Below are 24,987 nucleotides of genomic sequence, written 5' to 3'. Positions count from 1 at the left end.
TTGGCACATTTTCAAAAGATTTTTTTGATATTTTGATTATTTTAACATATTGACACATAATTTTATAAATGAAAACTATTTACTACCTACGATCATTAAGACATCAAAACTGAAAAAAATAAAATAAATTTCTATTTAAAAATTCGTGGATCATACATACTTTCACTTAACACTCTAGTGTAGAAATAAATTTCCTTTCTTGTTTCAAAGTAGCAAGTTATTATCCACAACGACAATACTTCCACTTACTATATTTTTATACATAAGTATGTGTCAGTAAAACTAATTGATGGAATAATACATTCATTCAAAACAATTATTTAATCATATATATGTTTTTCCACCTTTCTCATTCTTTAAGTTTATTCATTTTTGATCTCTCAATTACTTTCTACAGCATTATATGTTTGATATTAATTTTTCTGGAAATTTTCTATCTAGGAAAATATTTCTTAATCTTTCTCCTTTAGTTAAATATGCAATTCTTTCAAAGTTCTTATTTATTCATGTTTTTAACTACTAGCAAAGAGAGATGGTTAACTATTTGAAATTTAAAAAAAATTAAAAGTAGTTTGAGTAAGCCATTTTGAAAATACAGCATTGAAACCTTTAGTAAACTATTATGGTAAACATAAGATATAGTTGATCTTGAAGATCATTAAATCCTATGTTTTTGTAATGAATAAAAATCTTTGAAGCCATTTTCCAAAGATCATTAAAAAAAAAAGTGAAAAATCAAAGATGTTAAGTGGACTCCAATTATCTGTGGTATATGTAGTTTACCAATGTTTTTGTATATAACTTTTTATAAAATCTATTCCAGCTTTTATAACATTTGAATTATTGAATAAATGGCATATTAATTTAGCAAATAAAACACACTAATCAAAACCAACCAGTGCTGCACTTACCTTAAATTCATAATTTCAAATTTTCATTTTTGAACTGGGCTGCTTACTAATTATTTTGTGATACTTATTTATTTAGACTCAATAGATCTTGAAACCTGTATTTCCGTTGAAAAGTGAGATAAAAATAAAATATTCATAAACTAGCTGGTTACCAGTCCTACATACAAGAATAATAACACAAGCCTAGAGTTACACTAAGAAGGCTTTTATCATTGATATGACTGTTGTTTTCTTTTTGATATTTTTTATTTAGTAAAATATTGATTTTTTTTTACTATTGCAAATAAATAATGTTTTAATTGTAATAAATTTTAAATTATAATTTTTAATATAATTATTTATTTATATAAAATATAAGTTTTAATTATAATAAATTATAGCATACCTATGTTATGCTTTTAAAAGCCATTAGCAAAATCATTCATGCCCTGGCGACATTAAAAAAACAGTTTGAACCCTTGTCTCTGAAGGAGACAATCTAGCCAATGCCAGCCGATAAGATATAGGTTTAGCACTACATCAAAGGCATTTTCACCATTTAGAAAAGATTAAAGAAATTTTAGGGGATTCTCAGCTAACGAGAAATAGGAGCAACAAGAAATAGTTGATGGGCAAGATGCAGTTCAAGGGGGAGGAAGTGGCTTTGTTTACTTTTTTAAAAATATGAATTAATTCACTTATCTGGGAAATACCAGTAAGAATAAATAAGGAGTAATATTAATGATAAAGTATTTTGGCATGGCTCATTTTTTGGTCTGAAATTTCAAAGTGAAAAGAATTTTGTTTTGTTATGTACAAAAAATGAATCTGTTTTTTTAGAAATATTGTTGTTTATTTATTCTTTCATACTGTATCTTCAACTAACCTAATAAATCTAATGATTTATTTTTTTCTCATCAATGAATTATAGTACCTAAAATGGAAACATTAGTAGCAAAAATATATAAAATATACCATTTATCTTTTTTAACTGCAATGAAAATTTCTTTTGATAAATAAATTAAATGGTTCTGGTGTGACTGCTAAATTGTTTTATATTCCCATTGAAATGAAATTTGGTAAAAAACAAAACAGAAAGATAGTAATAGGTAGGAGCTGAAAGTGTACTGCTATGGAGACAACTGAAGTTGTATGGATGTCCCATGGACCATCACAGAGGCCCTATACAAACCATTAAGGTGAGACCAATGGCAAGAAGACTCAAATGCAGACTAAGAACCTACTATATATACTATATATCCTACATGGACAGGATAGGGTAACTTAGGTTTAAGATCTTGGGAGAAAAGAGGAACTTTGCCAGGGATATATATGCATGATACCAATCCCAAGAAGAGTCCCCACACTGAAAGGCAATAGGATGGAACAGAAACAGTTTTTGAATCCTAATGCACTCTAACTTATGACAGAAAATACGGTTTACCTAACTGATAATAAACCTAATCTTGGTAAAATGGGAAGGTCAATATCTATTCTGTGGGGCTGTCACGAAGTATTTTTCAATCTATATATCGAATGGATTCGAGCAGTGGCGCCACTTCGGACCCGAAAATGTTGTGATGACAACTTAGTTAAGTTGGTCAATTACACTAAAAGTAATAGCAACGCCGCATTATTTTAAATCAGTTAGGGGAAAGTAATTAAAGAAGATATAACAGGAGGTACACACTTTATGCCGATGGATATCAACCAATCAGGATCGATACTGGTACCTGCACTTATCTACGTTACTTCCAGTAATTAATAAATTAATTAACTTCCCAACTATGTATAACTATCTAAGAGCTATGTGATAATTCTAGATGTACAGGATGATTTATTAGTGATTACTATGTTCTTAAGGCTTCTGATTTGTAAAATATTTTCATAAATTAAGAACCACTGATTTTTAAGAAGGCTTATTTCATTTTACAAATATTTCATCCATGAAATTTACTTTTTTTAAATATGTTAACGAAAATATTTGGTTAAATTTGATAAACTTTATACAAGACTTTCCTTACACTAATCCCCAAGTAATCAGACAACGAATATTCATATCAATATATATATTGATAATTAAAGAAAGCAATAGGAAACAGAAAAAAAAATACTATCAAACAAAAATAAAGTTATAAAGAAAAAAATAACAAGAAATGTAAGATTTCGTGGTGCAAAACCAAAACCAAAATTAAATATTAAAGTTAAATCAGCTAAATATTTACAAAAATTCTAGAGAAGAAATAGTATAAGAAAAAGATTTACAATCCTGTAACTACTTAAAATAACAGAATTTTACATAAAGTAAGTAACGAGCAAGGTGAACAACACAAAATAAGTAATGAAATCCATACAAATATTAAGTTAAATCTTCGATACATATATATACCACATATATCGCTTTTAGGTGTGCCCTGTTATCCCCAGGATTTGCAAGGGTATATGTAAATGCCGCGCTTTAAATGAAACAGAGAAATCCATTATCCCGCCTTCAATTCATCGTACAGGCCTCAAAAAAAGCTAAATTAGTTTTTAAAAATAAATATTAACTCATTTAATTAAAGTAGCATTTATAATACTACCTATATCAATGTAGCTGTTACTACATCTCTGCTTGGGATACAATAGGTCTTTTGTACATATTTGCAAACAATACATAACCTTATCTTCGATTTTCTTTTTCTCTGTCGAAAAAAGACATTGTCCTACTTTTAAGAAAGGGTTTTTATTTTATGACCCCATTAGTCATTTCTGACATATCATGCTTTCATTGGGATTTCGTGGGAGCGCTGTGATGAAAAAAGTCGAAACCGTAGGTTCAGAACCGGCGTCGCCTAAGTTACTAGGTCTTTACCAGGTGGTAAGTTACCTGCACCTCAATCAACTGAGCCACGGTCAGCCCACTTTAAGAAATGGCTACTTTAATATTAATTTTCTGCGAAATACCAATATATCACTTAATATACGCGTTCTTCTCCCTTACTCTCACCTTTCACACCCCCCTTCTTGGTAAATTTTCAAATCTGAGAATTTTTTATATACATTTCCTTCATAAATACAAAGCTTCCCATTCCCAACAATGCATCGTATGCATTCTCCATCACCCCAGAGGTGTGTATCAACAAACCAACAGGAACATCCCAGCGGAGAGGACGAAGATCCTGATAAGGATTATTGAGAGCCAGCCCCATATGATGAGTGTTCTGTGACCGTAGAGCATCAGGGCCAGACAGGGCAGGACGGACGGGGTGGATCAGGAAGCACCTAAGAAAGTAAGCACTGAACAAGTGGACGTTTAAACATATGTACAGGACCACGCTCAACAGACTACAGAGCTTCCAGAACTCTGTTCTTCGGAAGATAGTAAGAGGAACTGCGTTGCAGAGATACTGTCCCTGTTTTGTATACTGTTACTGTTTTTGATGGGTTAAAGGCCTGCACCAACCCGCTGTTTCGGGAAATCGCCTCTCCTCCACCACCACCTGGGAGATGGCAAGGATATGTCCCCTTGGTAAATATTCTTACCATGGGACGAGGTTTGGGCTCTGTAATCTAAACCTATTTTCTATCACCACCAGCAAAGCGGAGCCTCCCCGCTCAACATAGTATCAACACGCACTTGGCGCCGTAGACTCTGCACATACAGTGTATAATTGATATAGCCCTTAAAATACCCATAGTAGAAAAATGATGCAAACTTCAACTGACATATTCCTTGTACCTATATATTCCTTATTTCTTTTTTCAATGGAGGATACGAAAAAAAAAGTGGACGTTCCAGTTCTCCCGGAGCTGGCTTCTGAGAGAACTTAGAAGGGGTCGGATTATAGGAGCTTCACGGAGGTATTCTCCTGGTTAGAAAAAAAAGGATACCCATTCTGGGCACCCTTTTTAAGGGAGGAAGTAATGTGAGATAGCAACACTGAGAAGAGAGAGATAGCGAGAAGGTTACGTTTGGAGTAGTTGTTATTGTGGTTCGATAAGTGGAAATTTGTACGAGCTTCTGGAAGGTTTATTTATTTTTTTTTTTGTGAAGGACTTTTATTTGATTGAAATCATTGCTCTAAGTCAATAAAGTTGTTATTGAACAATATTTGAGTTCTAAGTTATTGTTCATCCTTCCTCTCTATTATTTTTCCATTTAAAAACTATTAGCCCCCTACAAAGTCAAAGAAAAAAAAAAATCATATTACCTTCGTTAAGCATACGTAACCTGTTTCATTCCTTCACACATGTGATATAACCTAAAAAATAAGCTATGGAAATTTAATGTAATCATCTAAAAAATAACTTTTAGTTGAAAAAAAAAGTTAAGAGAAGATGGAATATCTGTTTTGAAAAAACACTTAAAAACAACCACTAAATCTTATGTATGTTTTCGGGTCATGCAGAAATATAGGGTAATGTTCCTCTTTTTGTATCAGTGTTATATTCTATCATGTTTTAAGCAGTGAAGGTGTCAGATAAAATTTGACAGTAAATTCTTCCCTACATATCTTCTTCTCCAAATAAATTAAGATAAAAGTCATTGACTTCTTGTCTTTATGAGTGTCCTTAAACTAACAAGTTTCATTAATGGACCATTATATTTTTTTTGGTACATATTAAATCACCGTATGGGTATTGACACCTTATATCAATGAAATGTTAAGTACTAATATCGATTATAAGGATAATGAATACATAATTGTACTAATTGAAATTATTACTGCTTATTAAATAAACACATAAGGAGTTCTTAAGGTATGAGTCTAGGACTTGTCCTTGTATACCAGAAATTGTTAACTCCCAAGTAGCACCTTAGTTGCTAATGCAATACTACAAATCTTACATGTTTACTCAACAATAAGTTCGTATTATATCCATTCTCACAAGTTTTTTTTGTAATAATTCTATTCGATAAATTTGAAAAACCCATCGACGTTTTTTCACTTTACATTGATTGAGAACATTCTTCCAACTAGATTCGTGATTGTTCATACCTAATCTTTAATAATAATCTTTAGGAACAAATACATCTGTGAAAAAGTCGGCATTTACAATCGATTTAGATATCGAAGTATAAACAATCTATATATGGTGTACACGTGAGTCTGTGTCTGAACGGAAAATTTATTGGAAGTATCCAAAATAATTATTTGGTATACCTTCTTCTGATTCACAGCAAACCTAAAATGGTAATTAGGCAATAGAAAAATCATGTTTGTTGTCCTGATTTTATATGGTTTAATATGGTGGTCCGGATCCTTAGGTACAAAAAGTCCCTGATTGTTCATATTCGATTTATTTATTTCATAGGCATTTTTCTAAGAATTCTAAAAGTATGAGCCAGAAATAGCAATGGTTATAAGAGGATGAAACAAAAAGATTGAGAATTTAGGGTAGATATAGTATTATGTGGGGAAAAGTTTGGGAAGTAAAGTAGGATAAAGAGAAAATTCAGCTCCTGAATTAATCAAGTCGTGATTCATACTAGTTGGGATATATAACCTCTTTGTCGTGTCGTATGTACTTTAATGTAATAAATTTATAAAACTTGAGGTAATCTAAACGTTATTATTCTATAACTAATTTATCATAACCCTTCCCCTAAAGTACGCTCATACCAGAGAGACGGAAGACCTCATCCAAGCTCTTCCCCCCCCCCTCAGTCTATCACTATTTGATAAACAAATACAATAGTTATCAATTCGACCATTATTTATCTGAATCCTCTGGGAAGTAATATTCTCTTTAGCGAGAACAAGTCGGTAGTTGTTATCTGCCTAACTACGTTGAAATACAAACCCTGTACTTATTATACTTTATAAGTTGAAGCTAAAAAGAGCTCAGGTTTACGTTAAGATTCACAGGAATGTCCGCCATTGTAATCTAAGCTGAAACAAATGGCAGTTGGTGATTAGCTCCTACTCTTCTTCCACGGCTCTGGAGTTCATCATAACACCTTTTTGGATCGACTTTTCCCGGCACTTTTCTTCTCCATAAAAATCCTTCCCCCAAACATATTACAATTAAGATTCATTTGGATTACGTTAATTTGGATTATTTAGCTTTGGTTTATGTTAGCAAAACAAGTATTGGTATCCCGAACGCATATTGGTTAGTGGGGTGTGGTGTTTTGTGGGTTAGAATAACCAAATTTCAGAATCTTTAATCTAAGCTGAGTGGCAGGAAGAGACGTTGGAATTGGTTCTTCGCCTTCTCCAATCGAAGCTATAACCCATTACTGTTATAACTTACACCAGTTTAATCGATGAAGTAAAGCTGTCCGTTCATAACGAACACTGGGCAGGGTCCTCGCATTTTCTTCACCAACGTCCATCCGTATCAAGTCGATATTAAGCTACTTTCTAGACCCCGACGCATTACAAAATAGCATTTATTGGCTGGAGCTATCCGCCGCATTATCTCTGCCGAAACTTATTTACTAGCGTTCAGCTATGACCCAATACCTCAAAAATATCAACTCATTGAAAGGAGTTAGGACTAATCTGGATATCTTCGTAGGTCCTCTAACCAGACCAGCAATTATATATTTGGTTTTAAAGGCATTAACAGTGAGTCCTTATTTCCTTACATCATCGACTGCAAAGAACGCTTCTAATGCAGCTTTGGATCTCTCAACAATGTCGATGTCGTTGACATAGCTTAAAACGGCACTGTCTCATTAAAAATCGTTTAGTTGATCTAGATCATTGATTTTCGTATAGCTCTTTTCAATATAGCATTGAAGAGTAAACAATTCAGGGAGTGTCCTTGTCTAACACCATTATCTGAGGTAGATAATGGTATTCGATTTATCCCCTGGAATTTACGCACTACATACTGAATATTGCTCATCGTAAATTTTACCAGGCGGATAAGCCAATAAGTATGTCAAGGTCTTTCATCTCCTAACACAAGGACTGGTATCCTTGGATACTATATAAACCAAACCTAAAGTCCATGAATTAAATCGTATAGTACTGAAGTGAATCGAAAAATTTGATGTGCCGTCGCTTGATGAACTCCGGTACAGTTGGCAGCTCGAACAATTGATGCAGCTCCGGTGGCCTCTTCCTCCTTCACGATGTTGTGCGTACGATTTTCCTCAACATTGAATCCTGAAAAGTTTGAATAAGGCGCTGGGTTCCATCTGATATGTGGGTAAACAATGGTGCCCCATATAGTAGTGCTGGTCTCAGAATACTTTTGTATATCTGCAGCTTCAATCTCAATGAGAGAGCCGGAGAAGTGAGGAGGTGGTTGAGACGATATGACTTTCGTCTTACTGTTCTCGCCTTCTGATATAAATGGGCAGACGAGCTTAAGATGACGGACTAGCTTTACGCCCAAATATATGATAGAGTTGGAAGGTGAGCTCACCGTATTATTCACATGGAGAGTCTTCGGCAGTCTTGATCTCTTGTGCGCTGAGTGCGCGAACACAACACAGTCCGTTTTGGCTGCATTCAAGTAGCCCAGCTTTTGAACAATCGCAGAGCATACTGCTTCAGTCTGATGTAGAGCTGTCTCGGCGTTTATACTGCTGCTGTAGATGGCAATGTCGTCAGCGTAAGCGGCGACCGTTCCCTTCTTGTAGTTCTTGCCAACCACCTCAGCAGTATAAATTGAAAACAAGACTGGCGAGAGGACTGCTCCTTGAGGCACTCCGCAAGTCAGTGGGATAGATGTTGAGTGTTCTTCACGAACCCGCACAGCTACGGTCCTGCTGTTTAGAAATGAGGCGATCACACTGTAGAGCTGTTCCGGGCACTCTAGGTCCACGAGCTTACGACATAGAATGCCGTGAGACACGGAGTCGAATGCCTTTGTGCAGTCGATGGATATCATAGTCGTTGCCTCATTTCGGTTGAATGTGTTATTTACCTCAGTCTGGAGTTTCATTAGGTGATGCTCTGTGCTGAGGCGAGCTTGGAAGCCGGTCTGTTCAAAAGGAATTACGGAGTGTTCACCGCAGAATTCCGGAAGGTAATTAAGAATGATCTTTTGTTAAACCTTGCCGAAATGAGGCAACAAACTGATGGGCCAGTAGTGATCCGCCTCCGATCCAAACTTATTCGGCTTGAGGAGAGGAAACAAGATGGCATGTTTCAATTTATCGGGGAAGTATCTCAACCTTAAGCACGAATTTTACAGGTTCGTGAGATGAGCGATCCCCTTCCTTGGCAGTTGCTTGAGCAAGACGGTCTGCACCCTATCATGGCCTGGGGCCCTATTGCCCTGCGTTCGTCGAAGTATTGCCTTCAATGTTTTAGGAGAGACAAACATGAAATTTTCTTCTTTAGGTATGGTTGGTACTGACATCGGGTCTCCCGTTTATTGTTCTATATCATGCCGATAGTATTCTGCCAGTACCATAGCTTGCTTGGCATGAGTGAGAAGGCGATCTCGATCGTATAGGCGGACCGCTGGAGGCTTTATCGTGGCCGCTTTAGTTAGCTTCCAGAACTTGCAGTAGTCGCCGTGGGTGGCTCTTAAGCGATCATTGCAGTTTTCCATTGACACATTAGGTTTCTTATTTGAGTGGTGATCGCATCAAGGGCTACCTTGATGTTCGGGTTTTTGGTGTCCGCCTACTCTCTATAAGGGCCATAATGTGGGGTAGAGGCTTCTGTAGGTGAGGTGGCTTCGGGCAAAATGAAGTTCTGAATTGTAAGCCTTGTTCTTCATAGTAGTGCCCTGACTAAACACCTCAAATCATGGCGATCTTCTCTTTATATGGTTGGGGTCAATCACATCCTCTACCGTAACATACATGGTCTTCTGGATGGTTAGCCATCATCTATTATTCGGATAAGATTCATTCAACTTAAATGTTTGCAGTAAATGACAAATTGTAAGAGTTTCTTCCTCACAACGAAATGTTCTTCAAAGAGTTATTTTTTATTGTAACAAATATAATATGTAGTGTGAGTTCTTTTCGATAGATCCTTTTCCACTCCATCGGATCTCTAGTATGGCAGTAATTTCAGATTTATCTAAACGCTATTTAGTTACTTCGGATCTGTATAAGACTATGCCAGTGTTAAGTTAATCTGTAATTACATGTTTTTAAATTTAATGGGATTGTGACAAAATAGTGAGATTTGACTGAAATTAATGACCCGGGAAGAATAGCCTGCAAACAGTTTTTAAATTGTTGGACGTAAGGTGTAAATTTATGTTTAAGATTGTCCTTCTCTCGTATCCAATCTTTACAATCCAAAATCCTTCGTAAAATCCTCAATGCTCCTTATTTTGTTACTAATAAAACCATCCATAAGACCTAAATGTTCCTTATCCAACCGATCTAGCCCGAACCCGATATTATTCCTTCCATAATAAACTCCTTAACCACCCAAACCCACTAGTTTCTAACCTTGCTTCCTCTTCCATTCCTGGCAATCCTCCGAGGCGCCTGAAAAGAAGATGGCCTCGTGACCTTATATTGTAAACTGTTTTTAGAGTTCTACTACTGGGTAGTTTCTATACATCCTGTATCATATCATTATGATCAAATTTACTGGTTGTATTTTTTTATACAGTTGTAAATATCAATAAATAAATAAAATAAAAAAGATTGTCCTTGAGGATAGCCGGGCTGGCCGAGACGTTGAACAATTAAGGAAATAATAAAGAGTGTTTTAAAACTTAACTTTGACAAAAATTATTTTATTTAAACAACAACACGTCACAAAAAGTGAAAATATTATAGATAAAGTAATCCTATATACTACTGTAATATTTTATCAATAAAATAAAATCAATACCATATAAATCAATAAATATCATTTAAATAGCACGGACAACCTACTTTCTCCACTCATTAACAGTTATTCAAGATTATATAGTAAGCAAGAAATAACTCATTTTTATTTGTTTATTTCACATATATTTCTTTCTTTCAGGTATCTCTGATTGGGCTGAACAGTCTGTTTGGACAGGCAACATCTTTACTATTAAAACTGTGTCCTAACATTTACAACTTAATACTTTACGACGATACTGATACTAGTACGGCAGATGATATAAGAATTATAAACACGCCATGCAAAGTAGATGCATATCAAGGAAAAAACAATTTAAATGAAGCCATTAAAGTAATATGCGATATAGTTCAATTCATATTTTTCGTTTTAAATATTCATTCCAATTAAATTTTTTATTTTTATTAATTAAAAAGTGTAAGTGATTGAGAATTTATAATATACCTATTTCATTAAGCGATAACAGCAAATTCTTCGTATTTATTAAAACTTTCAAATGCATTTATAAGTTAGTATTTTGTTTTAGGGATCTGACATAGTTCTGATTGGAGATGATATCCTGTCCACTCCTCAAACATGCTTTGATGTAATGGCGCCCAAAATGGAGGACTACGCAAACGCCATTGCTGAAAGTTCACCAAATGTAATATTCCTTAAAAATAATATTTGATGTAATTAGATTCACTATATTGAAGTATAAGTATATTCAATATTTCATAGCAAAGTGTACATTTTTTTTTCTTTTTTTTTTGTAAGGCTCTGGTCATTGTCGCTGCTTCGCCTATTAACAAGTTAGTACCTGTACTGTCAGAGCTGCTACAGGAAAATGGTTACTACGATTGTAACAGAGTGATGGGATCGACGGCATCCTTCAATTCCCGAGCGAATTGCATCCTGGCTTCCTATGTCAACACGGATCCTCGAGCAGTATTTTTGCCAGTTATTGGCGGTGATTCTGAAGACACGATTGTGCCACTGTTTTCTCAAGCGAAACCACATTTCAATATTTCTGAAGTAATTTTTTTAATTTGAATAACTTAAAAAATTATATCTTTATCATTTATTCATAATATTAATTCTTTTAATTTATGAATGTTTATTAATTATTGGAAAAGTTTGTCGGGGGGTGCGTTCAGCAAAGAACAACATAAAAAAACAAAACCATATTTATTTATTTTATGCCGACGTTTCGCCCTGAGTTTCAGGTCATCATCAGGGTAATAGAACAAAAGAGATAACAACAACATTTAGAGAAACATAAAATTGAAAAGGAATAGTAGACAAACAAATTTGGAATTATACAAAATATTGAATTGAATCATAAATGATAAAAAATTGATAACTGATAATTGAATAGTAAAAAAATATTAATTGATTGATAATCGTGGATCTAGATGGTAGTAGATTGAAAAAAGTGAAAGATGAAATATAATATCATGTTGGTAAGAAGATATGTACAATATAAGATATGTAAGTAGTGTCTAAAAAACTGAAAAAATAAATAAATAAATTGAATCTACAAATTGAACAATATGACATTAATTTATTTATTTTTTTCAGTTTTTTAGACACTACTTACATATCTTATATTGTACATATCTTCTTACCAACATGATATTATATTTCATCTTTCACTTTTTTCAATCTACTACCATCTAGATCCACGATTATCAATCAATTAATATTTTTTTACTATTCAATTATCAGTTATCAATTTTTTATCATTTATGATTCAATTCAATATTTTGTATAATTCCAAATTTGTTTGTCTACTATTCCTTTTCAATTTTATGTTTCTCTAAATGTTGTTGTTATCTCTTTTGTTATATAGCTCTGATGAAGACCTGAAACTCAGGTCGAAACGTCAGAATAAAATAAATAAATATGGTTTTGTTTATTTATGTTGTTCTTTGCTGACCGCTCCCCCCGACAAACTTCTCCAATCACTAATCTACGGTCAACTATCTACACCTCATTATGAATCTTTATTATTGTTTAAGAAAGATAAGCGATCAATAATCGATTCGGGCTTTCTGTAGTAACACAATATTGTATTAAATATATCAATGGAGATATATAATGTATAAGTAGAAAATATTTTAATGTAAATCGGTAACCCAAATTGGAAAGGTGATAGGTTCTGTGTGAATTGAAATCCCTTTAGAGTTAAAAATATCGATGGCATAACAAAAGCTGGCTACTCACTCTATTTTTTTTCTGTATATAGTCGTTATAGTATACTACTTCCCTGAAAAATTTCAAGCCTGGGAAGTTATCCTTTTTTGATTAACGAGTTTTCAAATATTGCGCATATTCAATCTTAAGTATCCCAGAAGAGACACTGTTTCAAAATCCAACAATTGCAAAAAATATTTTTCCATCAAGTTGTAAATAAGTGGTTAAAATTTCATAACTGAAACTTTTTTCATTTCTTATTAGGATTTTTTTCTAAAATAGAAAAACTGTAAAAGCAATATAATTATTAAAGTTTCGTATAATTTTAGCTATATTTAATAATTTTTAACTTACAAACCAATAAACCTTCAGTAAATAATTTTAACTAGTTATTATAACACTGCAAAAAAATATTGTTTTGAAAATGATAGAGTTCGTCCCTTTTTGATGTATCTTGGATTAAGCAAATGAGGACTATTAAAACCATATAATTTTAGCTATATTTTCAAAAATTAAATAAGTCTCTGTGGTGAAATTTTAAACATTTAATAAGCCACAATGATTTTTTTTTTCTGAAAATATTGGATTTAAAAATGGCTCCCTTTGGAAAGATTTCAGGTAAACCATCTGAAGTAAAGCTTCTAAGAATTTCAACAATATTTTTAAAAATTTAAGTAAGAAACTAATAAGGTCTCAGTCATAAATTATTTAACCACACGACAAAAATCGTTTTCTGACAAATATTTTTTTAAAGTGGGACCAGTACTGCCAAATCTCCCGACCATAAAATTTATTTATTTTTTAACCTATGTTTGAACTACTATTCAAAATTCGCTCAGCGCCTTGAAAATACCCGTTTTACCCGACAAATACCCCCCACTTTACCCACTCTTGGAGAATCGTTATAACTGGAACTGTATGATTGTTACAGTCATGATTGTACTGTCACGCTAGCTTTGACTTGATAATTTATTTTACAAGTAATGTCACTGGAGTAGCTGTCACGTTAACTATCACATGTATACGCCTTTACAGAGAACTATCGTACAGTTTCTGTTATTACGGTTAATGTGTTAGTCATTGCCATGGTGTAGCTATTTGATAGTTACAATCCTGACACCATTCATGTCACGATAGTTTCGCTGTCACGTCAGTAAAGTACCACTGGGTATGGCGAGATCGTTAATACTACTTCACTTGACTAACATTCGCATAAACTGTCATGTGAGTACCCCTAGACAGTGAACGGCCACAACGCGGGAAAACACTATTCCTATATATTCACCCATAAACTTAAAATTGTATCAACCCCAGGCGCAAAAATATAGGTAAAATCCCAAATATAAATCCGACCCGAGCCCCAAAAACAAATTGGCCAAAGGCCAAAATTATATCCCATGACTAAAAAATAAATCAATCCCGGATCCCAAAAAGAAATTCTATATCTATATCCAAAATTCAGTATCTAAGGAAAAATAACTTGTTAGTAATAGAAAAAATATCTGACGAATTACGAAAAAAACTAGTCAAAGGACTAGCGCGACACTGCACAATATCTTAATACAACAACGTTAATCCATTTTACCAGAATATCCGACAATTACCTGCTAGTGTTAAAAATACCCCAAAATCGGATAGTTACCCGCAAATCGGCAGCACTGACCTTCTGATATATCTTAGATTGAACATATGAGCGCTATTCACTTCATTTTTCCAATGCAAGTTTCAAGTTTTAAAATTTTAAATACAGCCTATGAAGTAAGAAAGGTATCATACTTCATACAATTAGCACAATGAATGTTTTCTGAAAATTTAGATTTTTTAAAGCATCTTCCTTTTAAAAAAATTAAGATTAAATATGCCTGATTTTAGGGAGAACCGTCAGGAAAAAAAGTAATTTACTCTCAGGCCTGAAACTTATTAGAGAATTAATTCACTATTATCACTATATTCAGAAAAAAAATTGAAGGTGAGTCTCAGTTCTTCAACGTTTTTAATTTTAAGAGAGAATGTTTTTGTATTTGAAAGGTTATCATTTACCTATTTTTTATTTAATTTCTTTTCAATCAAATAGAGGATAGATAACATTGTACATTTCTTGCTCTTTAAGGTGGATTTTGTTTGAACTATGTACCTTTACTAACCAGGGAACTACTTCTATGCAATGAAGAATAAGACACACGGATACAAAATGGGCGCACACAAAAAAAAATTGAACCTCTAACAAATGCTTGAACACCTGTTTTCTTTGCTGAATATAATGGCGATTGTTTCTTATATTATTCCTCAACGTTAATGAACTGTTTGTTGATAATAAACAAAAGTTGAAAAAAATATATCTTAAAAAGATCGAATGAAATGAATCAGAAAATACGACCCTACTAGTTTTCGTTTCCGTTACAATTTAATGGTTGGTAAAAAAAAAAACCGATACGAGAAAAACCAAAGTTGTATAAATTAAGTCCGAAATTCTTCGATTTCGGAAAAAATATGAAAATATGTTATTTTCAATTTATTTCTGTAATTGTTAGATATAATTTGTTATTTAAAAAAAATCATTATTTTATTCCAAGAAAAATGCTACTCGCAAATAGTGTTATTAATTAATATAATTTTCCATCAATCATTTTAAATAAATATTGAAAATGATTTCAAGATCTACTTTTGTAAAATAGTTCCATATGTCACTACTTGTGGCTGTTCTTGGGTATTTTAACAACGAACGTGAGATTTAAAATTTTATTATATAATACAAAAAATGAAACACAAAAAGTTTATTAATAAATAACATTAAGGAGATATCACCAGCAAACCGTCTCTTCCAAAACTAAAATTTAGGCAGCTATAATTCCAGCATAGCATCAATCCGGATGATCTCAATTCAAAGCTAAGACGTAAAACCAGATTCACCCTAAGAAGATTTAAATTTCAATTCTGAGATACAGTTTTCAAAATTCTTTTTTTTTGTTTTTCGAAATAACAGAAAATTAAAGTTTTGTGACTCTATTTTGGCAAATACATCTGGAACCACCAAGCGTAGACGTCTATTATCACTGAAAGTTGAAGTTTGGCAAAGTTACCTTTAATTGGTTTGAAATGATTATTTTTTTTTGTAGCAGTTCCCATATTTGCCGAAATAAATTCAAAAGTTTTCTCCTATTAATTTGAAACAAGTATAGGTTATGATACCTCAGCAACTATTGAACGTATTGAGTTCTATAAAGATCCTTATATAAGGATTTCTATAAAGAAATTTATACAACTTTAAAAATACTTCATTAATTTTTCTTGTGCGGTAGGTAGCTTTAAAAATATTGAGGACTGATTAGAACATGAGAGAAAATTATAGACTCAGTTTTATCGCCCACCATTTTATGATATTTACTTTTTTTCTTTTTTTGTCAAAAGCATGAAATTTCTTGTAAATTAATACACACAAGATTTGTTTCATGATTTTTGAAAACTAACTTCAAGAAGTTAGCCAAAAAAAAAAAATTTCCGCGCTTAGATTATTCTAGACTTGAAACATGTCAGAAAGATACCGACAACGAACAAATTCTCGGTCTTTGTGAGAATTAGGTTCATCCAAAAACCTACATCGCCCTTACTAACACAGTAGTTCAAACATAGGTTAAAAAATAAATAAATTTTGTCAATTGGTTGATTTGATATGGAATGACCTCTCCCCCTCCCCCATAAGCGTATAGACGGTGGTGGTTTTTGACAGAATTGGGTGTGTAACCACGTGCGTAATGCTGCATGCTACATGAAAGCTTCTCTCTCTCCATGAAGGTCGTGAAACAAATTTAATATCCTACTAAAACCATTCAATATTAATATATAATATAATCTATTCAATAATTAATATATACTATATTCAACATTGATATATGTTTAAATTTTTACTTTCTCCAATAACTTTGTTTTCATTATTTTATCTATTATCAATTTTTTTATACTATGTATCATAGAATTAAGGAACGATGGAATAATATTGGATATTTAATAAATCTATCATTAAACTCCATATTTATTTTATGTTTTCAGGCAGTCATGAAAAGATTAGTAGACGATATCAAACAAGGATCATCTTTAATATATGAAACAAAAGGATGTTCAGAAGCATTGAATAAAGCTCATGCTACAGTTAAATTTTTAAATTCAGTAATGGCAGGGCTGAGGGGAGAACCCAACATTATGAATATTGCGTTCACAAAAACTACACAAGTCCATGGTGTAGAATATTTCGCTCTGCCAGTGTTATTCGGAAGATTTGGAATACAAGGAAGATACGGAATTCCTAGAATATTACCGTTCGAAAATGATTTAATAAAAGAATCTGTATTTACTTTGCAAAGAGATACGGAATTCGCGAAATTATTTTGTAAAAGCAGAGAAACTGCTGCGGAAACGTGTAGCCGTAATGTTGCTATCAGGTACAGAAAAAGTAAAGAATTTGAAAAGTTTGTGAATGGATTAAAAATGAGCAAGAATGACGAACCTGAGGATAAAATAGCCAATAAAATAAAACCACCGATACCTATAGAAAATGGACATTTGCCCGGAGTTGAGCCATTTGACCCAAAAACTTTTTGTTTACGTCATAAAGGTGATGATCAGGAACGAAATAGATTAATTCCACCATATATGAGAACTGAAGAAAATGTCATGCCCATAAGTTTAGGCTACACTTTTGGAAATGGTAAGGGAATGGCTCAATTTGTTCCAAAGTCTTCCTCTGCAGAGACTCCCATATGTGAACCTGTTGTATGCCCTGACAAACCTAAAAAAAAAGAAATAAATTTGTCCAACATCGTTTCACTAGTAGAGAGTCTAGTGAAGAAAACTGCTGAAAAAATGATGAATGAAAAGGGTACTGATGAAAGTTTAAAAAGAAGTTTAAAAAATGTTGAAGATGTAAAAGCGAGCACAGAAAAAGATAAAAACATAAAAATGAGTTCAGATTTCAATAATAAACCTGAAAACGTTAATGAATGCCTAAGAAAAATTGACATGTTAAATGTTAGTTCACAAAAAGTTGCAAACCCAAAATCTAATGATAAAAAAACTCAAAAAAATACCAAAAAATGGGAAAAAAAGTTTACCCAAAGTTATTATCAAACAAAAAATAAATCTATTTCAATTGGAAGAACTGATGATAAAACAAATCTACATAAGAAGAAATATCGAGAACAGAATTTGGAATTAATCTTTAGCCCTACGATTAATACTTTCAAGGAGAGATATGATTATAAATCAGGAATTAAAAAACTTAATCATCCTAAAGAATTTCAAAATGTGGAAACAAAGGAGAAAAATATTACTGCTAACAATGAAAAGCGTGCTGAAACAAAACCACAAAACATCATTATGACAAATGAAAAACATCCTGAAACAACTGTTGCAAATCATGAAAGGTACAATATCGTTCAAAGAGTATCCAATTTTAAGTCCAATAATCAATCTCCTTTGTATCGAAACAGAATAGTTCCTGGTATTAATAATTGTACCCCAGGAGAAAATAAAAATTGTAGAAACGCAGTGATACATAAAAACATAGTAAGCCAAATTCAGAATAAACAAAAACGAAAAAAAGAAAAAACAGAATTCAACCTTATTGTGGACAATGAAAAGCATATTAAATCAACTGCACCAAAGCATGATATCCATAACAATGTTAAAAGAGTATCCTATTTGAAATCCGACATTCAATCCTCTCAGCAGTTGAACAGAATTGTTCCTGCAGGAAACAAAAATTGCAGAAACAAGATAATAGATGATATATTGAACCAAACTGAGAATACAAAAACACTAAATAAAGAAAAGGAGTTAAGAATTAAGAAAGATCAAAACAAATCTATCTTTGAATTAGATTCATGTGAGCCAATGTTCCTCAACACCTCTATTGATTCGCAAAAAAAAACTTCAGCTGATGATAAGAACAATATTAAAAACATTACTTCAGAAAATGTAGACAAAGATCATATTCAGCCACTCAAGGATTTAAAAATTGGACAATATAATAAAGTAGATAGTTTAGAGAGTAGGCAAAATGAAAAATTAGTCCAACACGTTAATAAAATGGAAGACAATAAATATCTTGGAGATAAGTACAACACTATTTTTAAAAAACAGAATTACATTTCTGATAAATCATACAAGGAAAATGAACCTTTGAATGAAATAAAAGAACTTAAATATATGAAAAATATATTATTAGGAAATCTAAATAGCTCTATGAAAAATGAAAATATGTTATATGATAACTTAAATAAAAAAGCATATGAATTGTTAGTTGAAAGAAATTCCAACAGAAAAACCAACAGAAATATTGGAAATTTTAATAGTTTACTTAGTGATAATTCATTTAAAGATTCTAAAGACTTTGTCAAGAATAAATTAAGAAGTAAATATTTAATAAAGAAATCAGAAAATAATAGGTTAGCTAAAGAAGAAAAAGATATTTCAAGCCAGACTAAAGATATGAGAACAGATTCTAATGAAGTAAAAAGTGTTTGCTACAATGCATTTTCGAATGAAGTAACACAAATGAATAACGCAGATGGCAGATATGATTCGGGAGAATTTTCAGCCTCTCATAACCAATTTTTCGGTCAAAATAAAAACATTGAAAAAAAATCTATAATTCCATGTACTACAAATAATATTATATCAACATCCGAACCTAAATATGAGATAAAACAAAATGAAATTTTATTTCAAGAAAACCAAAGTACTGTTCAAGACAGCAAGGATCTTAATATGCTGATGAAAACATTGGATAGTGATGTTTTCAAATATGATGATATAGTAAACACAAATGATGAAGTTAAGCAAGTAAATATAACAGAAAATGTTTCTGATTTATCTGAAGAACAAAAACCAAAACCAGATGTTACAGCATCCAATCAGAATAATTCAAGTGAAGAATGTAATCAATCTTTAAATATTGAAAATTCACAAACCACTCATATAACTACATATCCAGACCCTGCTGAAATGACATTCGAAGATGTTATTAAAGAACTCAAATTAGTTACTCAGTCTTCAAGCCAACAGAATGAATCTATTGACACTGGCAAAACAACTGAAAATGAAAAATCAATTATGAATGGCCTAAAAATGAACACTGAAATAAAAAATGAAACTAAGAGCCAGAAAGATAAAAGTAATAAAGGTTCAGATGCTTTCCCTCAAATTAAAGAAGATATTTTGAAAAATGAGTCTCCAATTTCCAATAAATATATGACTTATGAATCCATTGCAGAGAAGAAAGGATCAGTCAAAAACCAAATTGGTTTGAATAATTTGAAAATATCTGAGATAAATAATGTTGTGGAAAATATTTCAAACTCCACTAATAAAAGTACAACAAATTTCAACAAATGTACTCAAGGTAAATCACATACTCAATCAAAGGTTCCTTGTTCAACTAATAATTCAGACCAAATTAATAAAGTATCATCAACTATTCCGGAAAGATTTTTATCATCCAAAACTAGAGACAGTAAGAGAAATACAAAAACCAACCTTCACAAGGGAGATAGTGTTGGTTACATAAAGTCACTACGTAATGGTTTGAAATCTAAAGAAAACAATAAACAAAAAAAAAACTATGTTAAGCATGAAGACCTTAAAGTGAGTAACAAGAACCTCAATAATTTTGAACTCTCAGTGAAACCAATGAAACACAAAAATACAAGGAATGAAAATTCCATAACTTTGAACAAACCATTCACACCTTTTAGTAAACGTTCAAAATCATTCATTTCTTCAAAATATAATTCTTTAACTGATAAGGAAAAAACTGTGTCAGAAATGCTTAGTATTCTTTCTGGAAATTTGGGCCAGAAAGTAGATGAAATAAATAAAGCTGAGCACTCTTTCAGTTTAAGAGATAAAAATGGAATAAATAATTATTATTTGTTGAAAGGTTTACTACCAAAAATTAAAAATAATAAACACAACTCGGACAATCAGAATGGTAGTTTATCTTTCTTGAAAACAAATGTATGTAATGAAGATCCTTTTATGTCTATAAAAGACAAACAAAAAAATAATATTAATATAGCAACCAAAAAATTAGTCAAGCCTAAATTGAAAAAAAAAAAAAATTATACCTCAAACGATGATGGTAATAGTGAGTCTTTATTAATCACCCATAATTCTGTGTTTAGTCCAAATTGTTCAGCCCCCGGATTTAAACACTTTCTGTATCCAAAGGATTGTCAGAATAAATCCAGTTCTCCAGAAAATAAAGCCAATAAGTCTAGATTCAATGAGACTATACTTACTAACTTGAGTAGTATGTGTAACAAAGTAAGAAGCAGTAACAAAAAATCATCTCATCAATTAAATCAAAAGACCCACAATTTTAAACTGTACAGTACTTCAGCTCTACCATCGAAGAACAAATCACCATCTTGTCTCTGTGTTGAAAAAAAGAAGACTGCAAAACAAGTCCTAATCACAAAAAATGAGAGTACAGGGGCAAAACTTCCTAAAGGATTTATTAAAAATCAAAGAATAACCAAGATTTTACAAAAGGATTTCAAAAAGAGTAGTAAATACAAAAATGCAGAAATACAGGCAAAAGAAATGAAAGCGTTCAAAGAAAAGCATGGTAGTAACTTTTGTGAAAGAAACAGAACACAAAAAACGGGACCCTTACACTCACATATTATGAGCAAAACCACTAAAATTAATGAAAAATTTTTCAGTTCAGGGTTTGATTCATCATATATTGAAAGATATCTTAAAGGGCCTCCAAAATATATACCACATCCGAAATTTTCAAACTCAAAAGATAAACAGAAATATAGAAAGTCCCCTAAAGATAGGAGAGTGGCAGATATTTTCAAAATAAATTGGTCAGATTCACAGAATAGTAACCAACAAACTAAATCGAATTCAATGCCAGTTGAAAATGATATATTAGTTAGAGGAACATGTTTAGATCATGTTAGAAATAAATTTGAATCTGATAAAGCTGCTAAGCATGAACTAAACAGTAATGCTTCCTGCAATGAACAAAACACTGCTGTAAACTCAATGGAATCTTCTTCTTTATCAAATGTCTTCGTACAGTATACAAAGGATTTTGTTAAGTGTGAATACCCAACAAATGAAAAACTCCCTTCAATCCGACAGTTACATAAATGTGTCTTTCGTTCTAGTTAGAATGTTGGCTGTTTAATTTGGGCTCAGCAATGTAAATAAGATACATTATTTATTATTAATAAATAATAACAAAAAGAAATAAAACTATATTTCCTTTTGATTACTTTTTTTAAAACTTATGTTTTAATTATTCAAGATATATTCAATAACTTTCATTTCTAATTTATCCTGTATGATCTCTCATCACCGATGTTATCCCCTTATTTATTGATCATGATCGTTATAGTATAATTCTTTGCCCTATTTATAAAAAATTGGACATTAATCCAATCAAAATCGGGTTAAAAAAAAAGAGCATTCATGCTTTATGGCTGCAGCAAGATATTGTCTAATAAATCTCATTTCAATTTTTATTTTAAAGTCGATAAAGTGTTGAAAAATTGTTTAAGATAAAATCATTCTATTTACTAAAAAAAAAAATTGTATTTAAATTATTAATAAAAAGTTTCAGTAATCAAAAGTTCTTTTAGATTAAAAATTCCAGATGGTGATATAAGTAAAAGGAGAGATCCAGAAGAGGCAAAGTGAAATAAAAGTACAATATATGTTTCCAAAAATAGCACTAGATTGTACTGATCGACTATGTACTTTCATACTTACTGTAACTAATTCAAATTAGTTGAGTACTAAAAACAATTATCATTGAATTACTTTTCGAAAGGCTTGGAGGTTGCTCATTCACAACAGTGGAAATGCCTATCACTTTCATCTGTTTCAAAATTCATGATAATTAAAACTTTTCGATCGGAACTCACCAAAAAATTGTTTTATCATCACTCACCACACATGAATTTCTTTTATTTAGACTGACAAATCATTACATGCAACATAAAATTCCTAATAGGAATTGTTCCTTTTGACTGAATGTCATCCTGTAACAGCTCGTCACTAAATGGCCTATGTTGACAAACTGTTGTGCCCATAACTCTCGATTCAAGATTTAAAAACCTAAAATAACTTTTAAACAACAATTTATTCTTTTAAAATAATAGAGGTTAGAAACTAATCACTAAGTACTTGCTATGCAACAATAAATTTAATAAATAATAATTCAAGGATCAAATTTTGGGAATAAGTAAATTCAAAGTTGTTCGAATCTGTACAGCTTTATTTAAAAGCACATACTCTTCTGGATAAATACTAAGATAAGTATAACAGACATACTGATTTGAAATAATTATAAATCAATGAAAAGTTTGGAATCATTGTTGTGGTATTTGGCAACACCTGTTTCTCAAAATTCATAAACATTTTTGGTAATAATATATAAAATTATCGTACTCATCATATTTCTTCAGAATTTACAAAACTAAAAATAATTTTAAACATTCAATTTTTTTATTAAATAATGTTCTTCAAATTTGTCTATGCTGATGTCCAAAAGGTTAAGCAATTTATATATACATAGATTGTAAAATTGTTAGTTCCTGAAAAAAATAGCTAGTACTTTTTAGCCTCTTTTATAGGTTTGGCCACATCTTCTGGTGATCTAATGTAATTTTTATTTTTGCACTATAACATAGTTATATAAAACTGTTGTTAAAACCAATAATAACATGATAATGAAAATAATAAAACTATTAATTTAAGTAATTTAACAAGTGTAGGTTTCAAAATGGCCTAAGTTTCATGTATATTAGTCAAAATATTATTGATAACAATATAATAATTAGTTTAAAATCTGAAACAAGAAATATTGCTGCCATATATAATGAAAACCAGGTACAACTGCCAGCTAGATCAACAGATACTTGGAGGGCCTTCTTGAATATTAATATATTTTTCTTCATTTATTTTACAACATTAAAAAGAAAATAGAACAAATGACAATAGAAATATATATTTGGTAACTTTTTTAACTGGCTCCATTATTGAAATGCTAATTAAAGCCTAAAAGCTAGCCGTCATAAAAATAATCACAAACTATGGCAGTGTTTGAGAAGTGTCCATAACAATGGACCTAGAGGGCCTCGACTGAAATAGAATTCGAACTAGCAGCCTTTTCCCGTTGTCTAGTTTGTGCCTCATCCCTCAATGACTGGAGGAGAGGAGACTCCTTAGAATTGATAAACAACTGAAGGTGCGGTCGTGGCTGGGATGATTGAACAATTCCAGCAGGAAATACAGCCTCTGGTGGGTTTCTATTGCCCAATTCATCCTCAATAGTTGGTTGGTAAAATGTGGTTTCTGGAGTAGCTATCTCTTCAGGGAACTGAAGAACTGTTACAAGTTGTGGAGCTGGTTTTTTCAAGGCAATTTTGTTATCTGGCTCGGGTTGAGGGGATGGTTTCACAGGGTGAGTAAGATCTGGAGATGCTGCTACTGTGGGGTTATTTTCATCATAAGGAGGTCTGAAAGTAAAGTCATTTTTTTTTTCAATGATAATAAAGTCATTTATGATCGATCATAATGTTACAATTTAGTTCAATATAGGAAATTACTGTTAAAGAAAAATGAGCTGTGAGTCAACTTTTATAGTTAACTAACATACAAAACAATTTTTTTTTTTTGTATGCCAGGATTGGTACAAATTAATGATAGGTTTCATTTATTAGTATCGTTTCTTCTCTAACCCCTTAAGCCTTTTCTTGTTATCATATTTTTATAAACTGATTATATATTTCTTGTCTTTTAAAATTTCATTTCAGGAGTCAATAGCCTGAAAATTTGAAAAGAAGTTTAGAAAGACAAAAGTAAATATTAAAAAACATATGACAACAGGAAAAGGCTTAATATTAATACTGCCATAATTCAGAAGATGGAAAATAATAAAGCCCTGAAAAGTTGATAATACAAATAAATAGAATAATAAAGAAAATTATGAAAGTAAATTCTAAAGAATATGAAAAAAAGAAAAATTAATAATTTATTTAAACTCCTTTAAATTGTTAACCATAATTTTTTTAAATATAAGACATTCAACATATAGTGGACTCTCACTAACCCAAACCTTGTTAATCCAGACCATTTATTATCTGAATCACTATTTAAAA

At 31.7% G+C, this 24,987-nt stretch overlaps 2 protein-coding genes across 5 annotated transcripts in view; one reads left to right on the top strand and one right to left on the bottom strand.

Annotated features, from left to right (window-relative positions):
• Positions 1-5,112: 5,112 nt before the first annotated feature.
• On the top strand, positions 5,113-22,097 carry LOC106687425 (putative leucine-rich repeat-containing protein DDB_G0290503). Of its 4 annotated transcripts, XM_014431305.2 has the most exons (5): positions 5,113-5,290; positions 10,781-10,972; positions 11,166-11,282; positions 11,396-11,653; positions 16,862-22,097. In XM_014431305.2, the coding sequence occupies exons 1-5, from the start codon at positions 5,276-5,278 to the stop codon at positions 21,992-21,994; spliced, it is 5,715 nt and encodes a 1,904-aa protein (XP_014286791.1). In that variant the 5' UTR covers positions 5,113-5,275; the 3' UTR covers positions 21,995-22,097. The 4 variants fall into 4 exon arrangements, with proteins under 4 accessions (XP_014286791.1, XP_014286792.1, XP_024215093.1 ...); XM_014431306.2 differs by lacking the exon at positions 5,113-5,290 and having other exon boundaries at positions 10,835-10,972; positions 11,153-11,282; XM_024359325.2 differs by lacking the exons at positions 5,113-5,290; positions 10,781-10,972; positions 11,166-11,282 and adding an exon at positions 14,687-14,783 and having other exon boundaries at positions 11,612-11,653.
• A 984-nt stretch (positions 22,098-23,081) lies between these two features.
• Positions 23,082-24,987, bottom strand: part of LOC106687424 (uncharacterized) — a 64,777-nt gene continuing 62,871 nt past the window's right edge. Inside the window, exon 5 of the mRNA XM_014431304.1 lies at positions 23,082-24,345. Within this exon, the coding sequence (XP_014286790.1) occupies positions 23,955-24,345 (391 nt within the window). The 3' untranslated portion in view covers positions 23,082-23,954. The remainder of the gene's footprint in view (positions 24,346-24,987) is intronic.

The sequence above is a fragment of the Halyomorpha halys genome, unplaced genomic scaffold (genome assembly GCF_000696795.3).
Source record: "Halyomorpha halys isolate HHAL.00 unplaced genomic scaffold, Hhal_1.1 Scaffold962.1, whole genome shotgun sequence".
Taxonomy (NCBI): Eukaryota; Metazoa; Arthropoda; class Insecta; order Hemiptera; family Pentatomidae; genus Halyomorpha; species Halyomorpha halys.
The sequence above is the reverse complement of the archived record's forward strand: the minus strand, read 5'-3'. Positions and strand labels throughout refer to the sequence as shown.

What these genes read in the sequence shown, in the direction of transcription:
- LOC106687425 (XM_014431305.2), top strand. An exon ending in ATTTAAATGAAGCCATTAAA is followed by an intron (nt 10,973 to 11,165) that starts GTAATATGCGAT and finishes ATTTTGTTTTAG; the next exon opens with GGATCTGACATAGTTCTGAT. An exon ending in CACATTTCAATATTTCTGAA is followed by an intron (nt 11,654 to 16,861) that starts GTAATTTTTTTA and finishes TTATGTTTTCAG; the next exon opens with GCAGTCATGAAAAGATTAGT.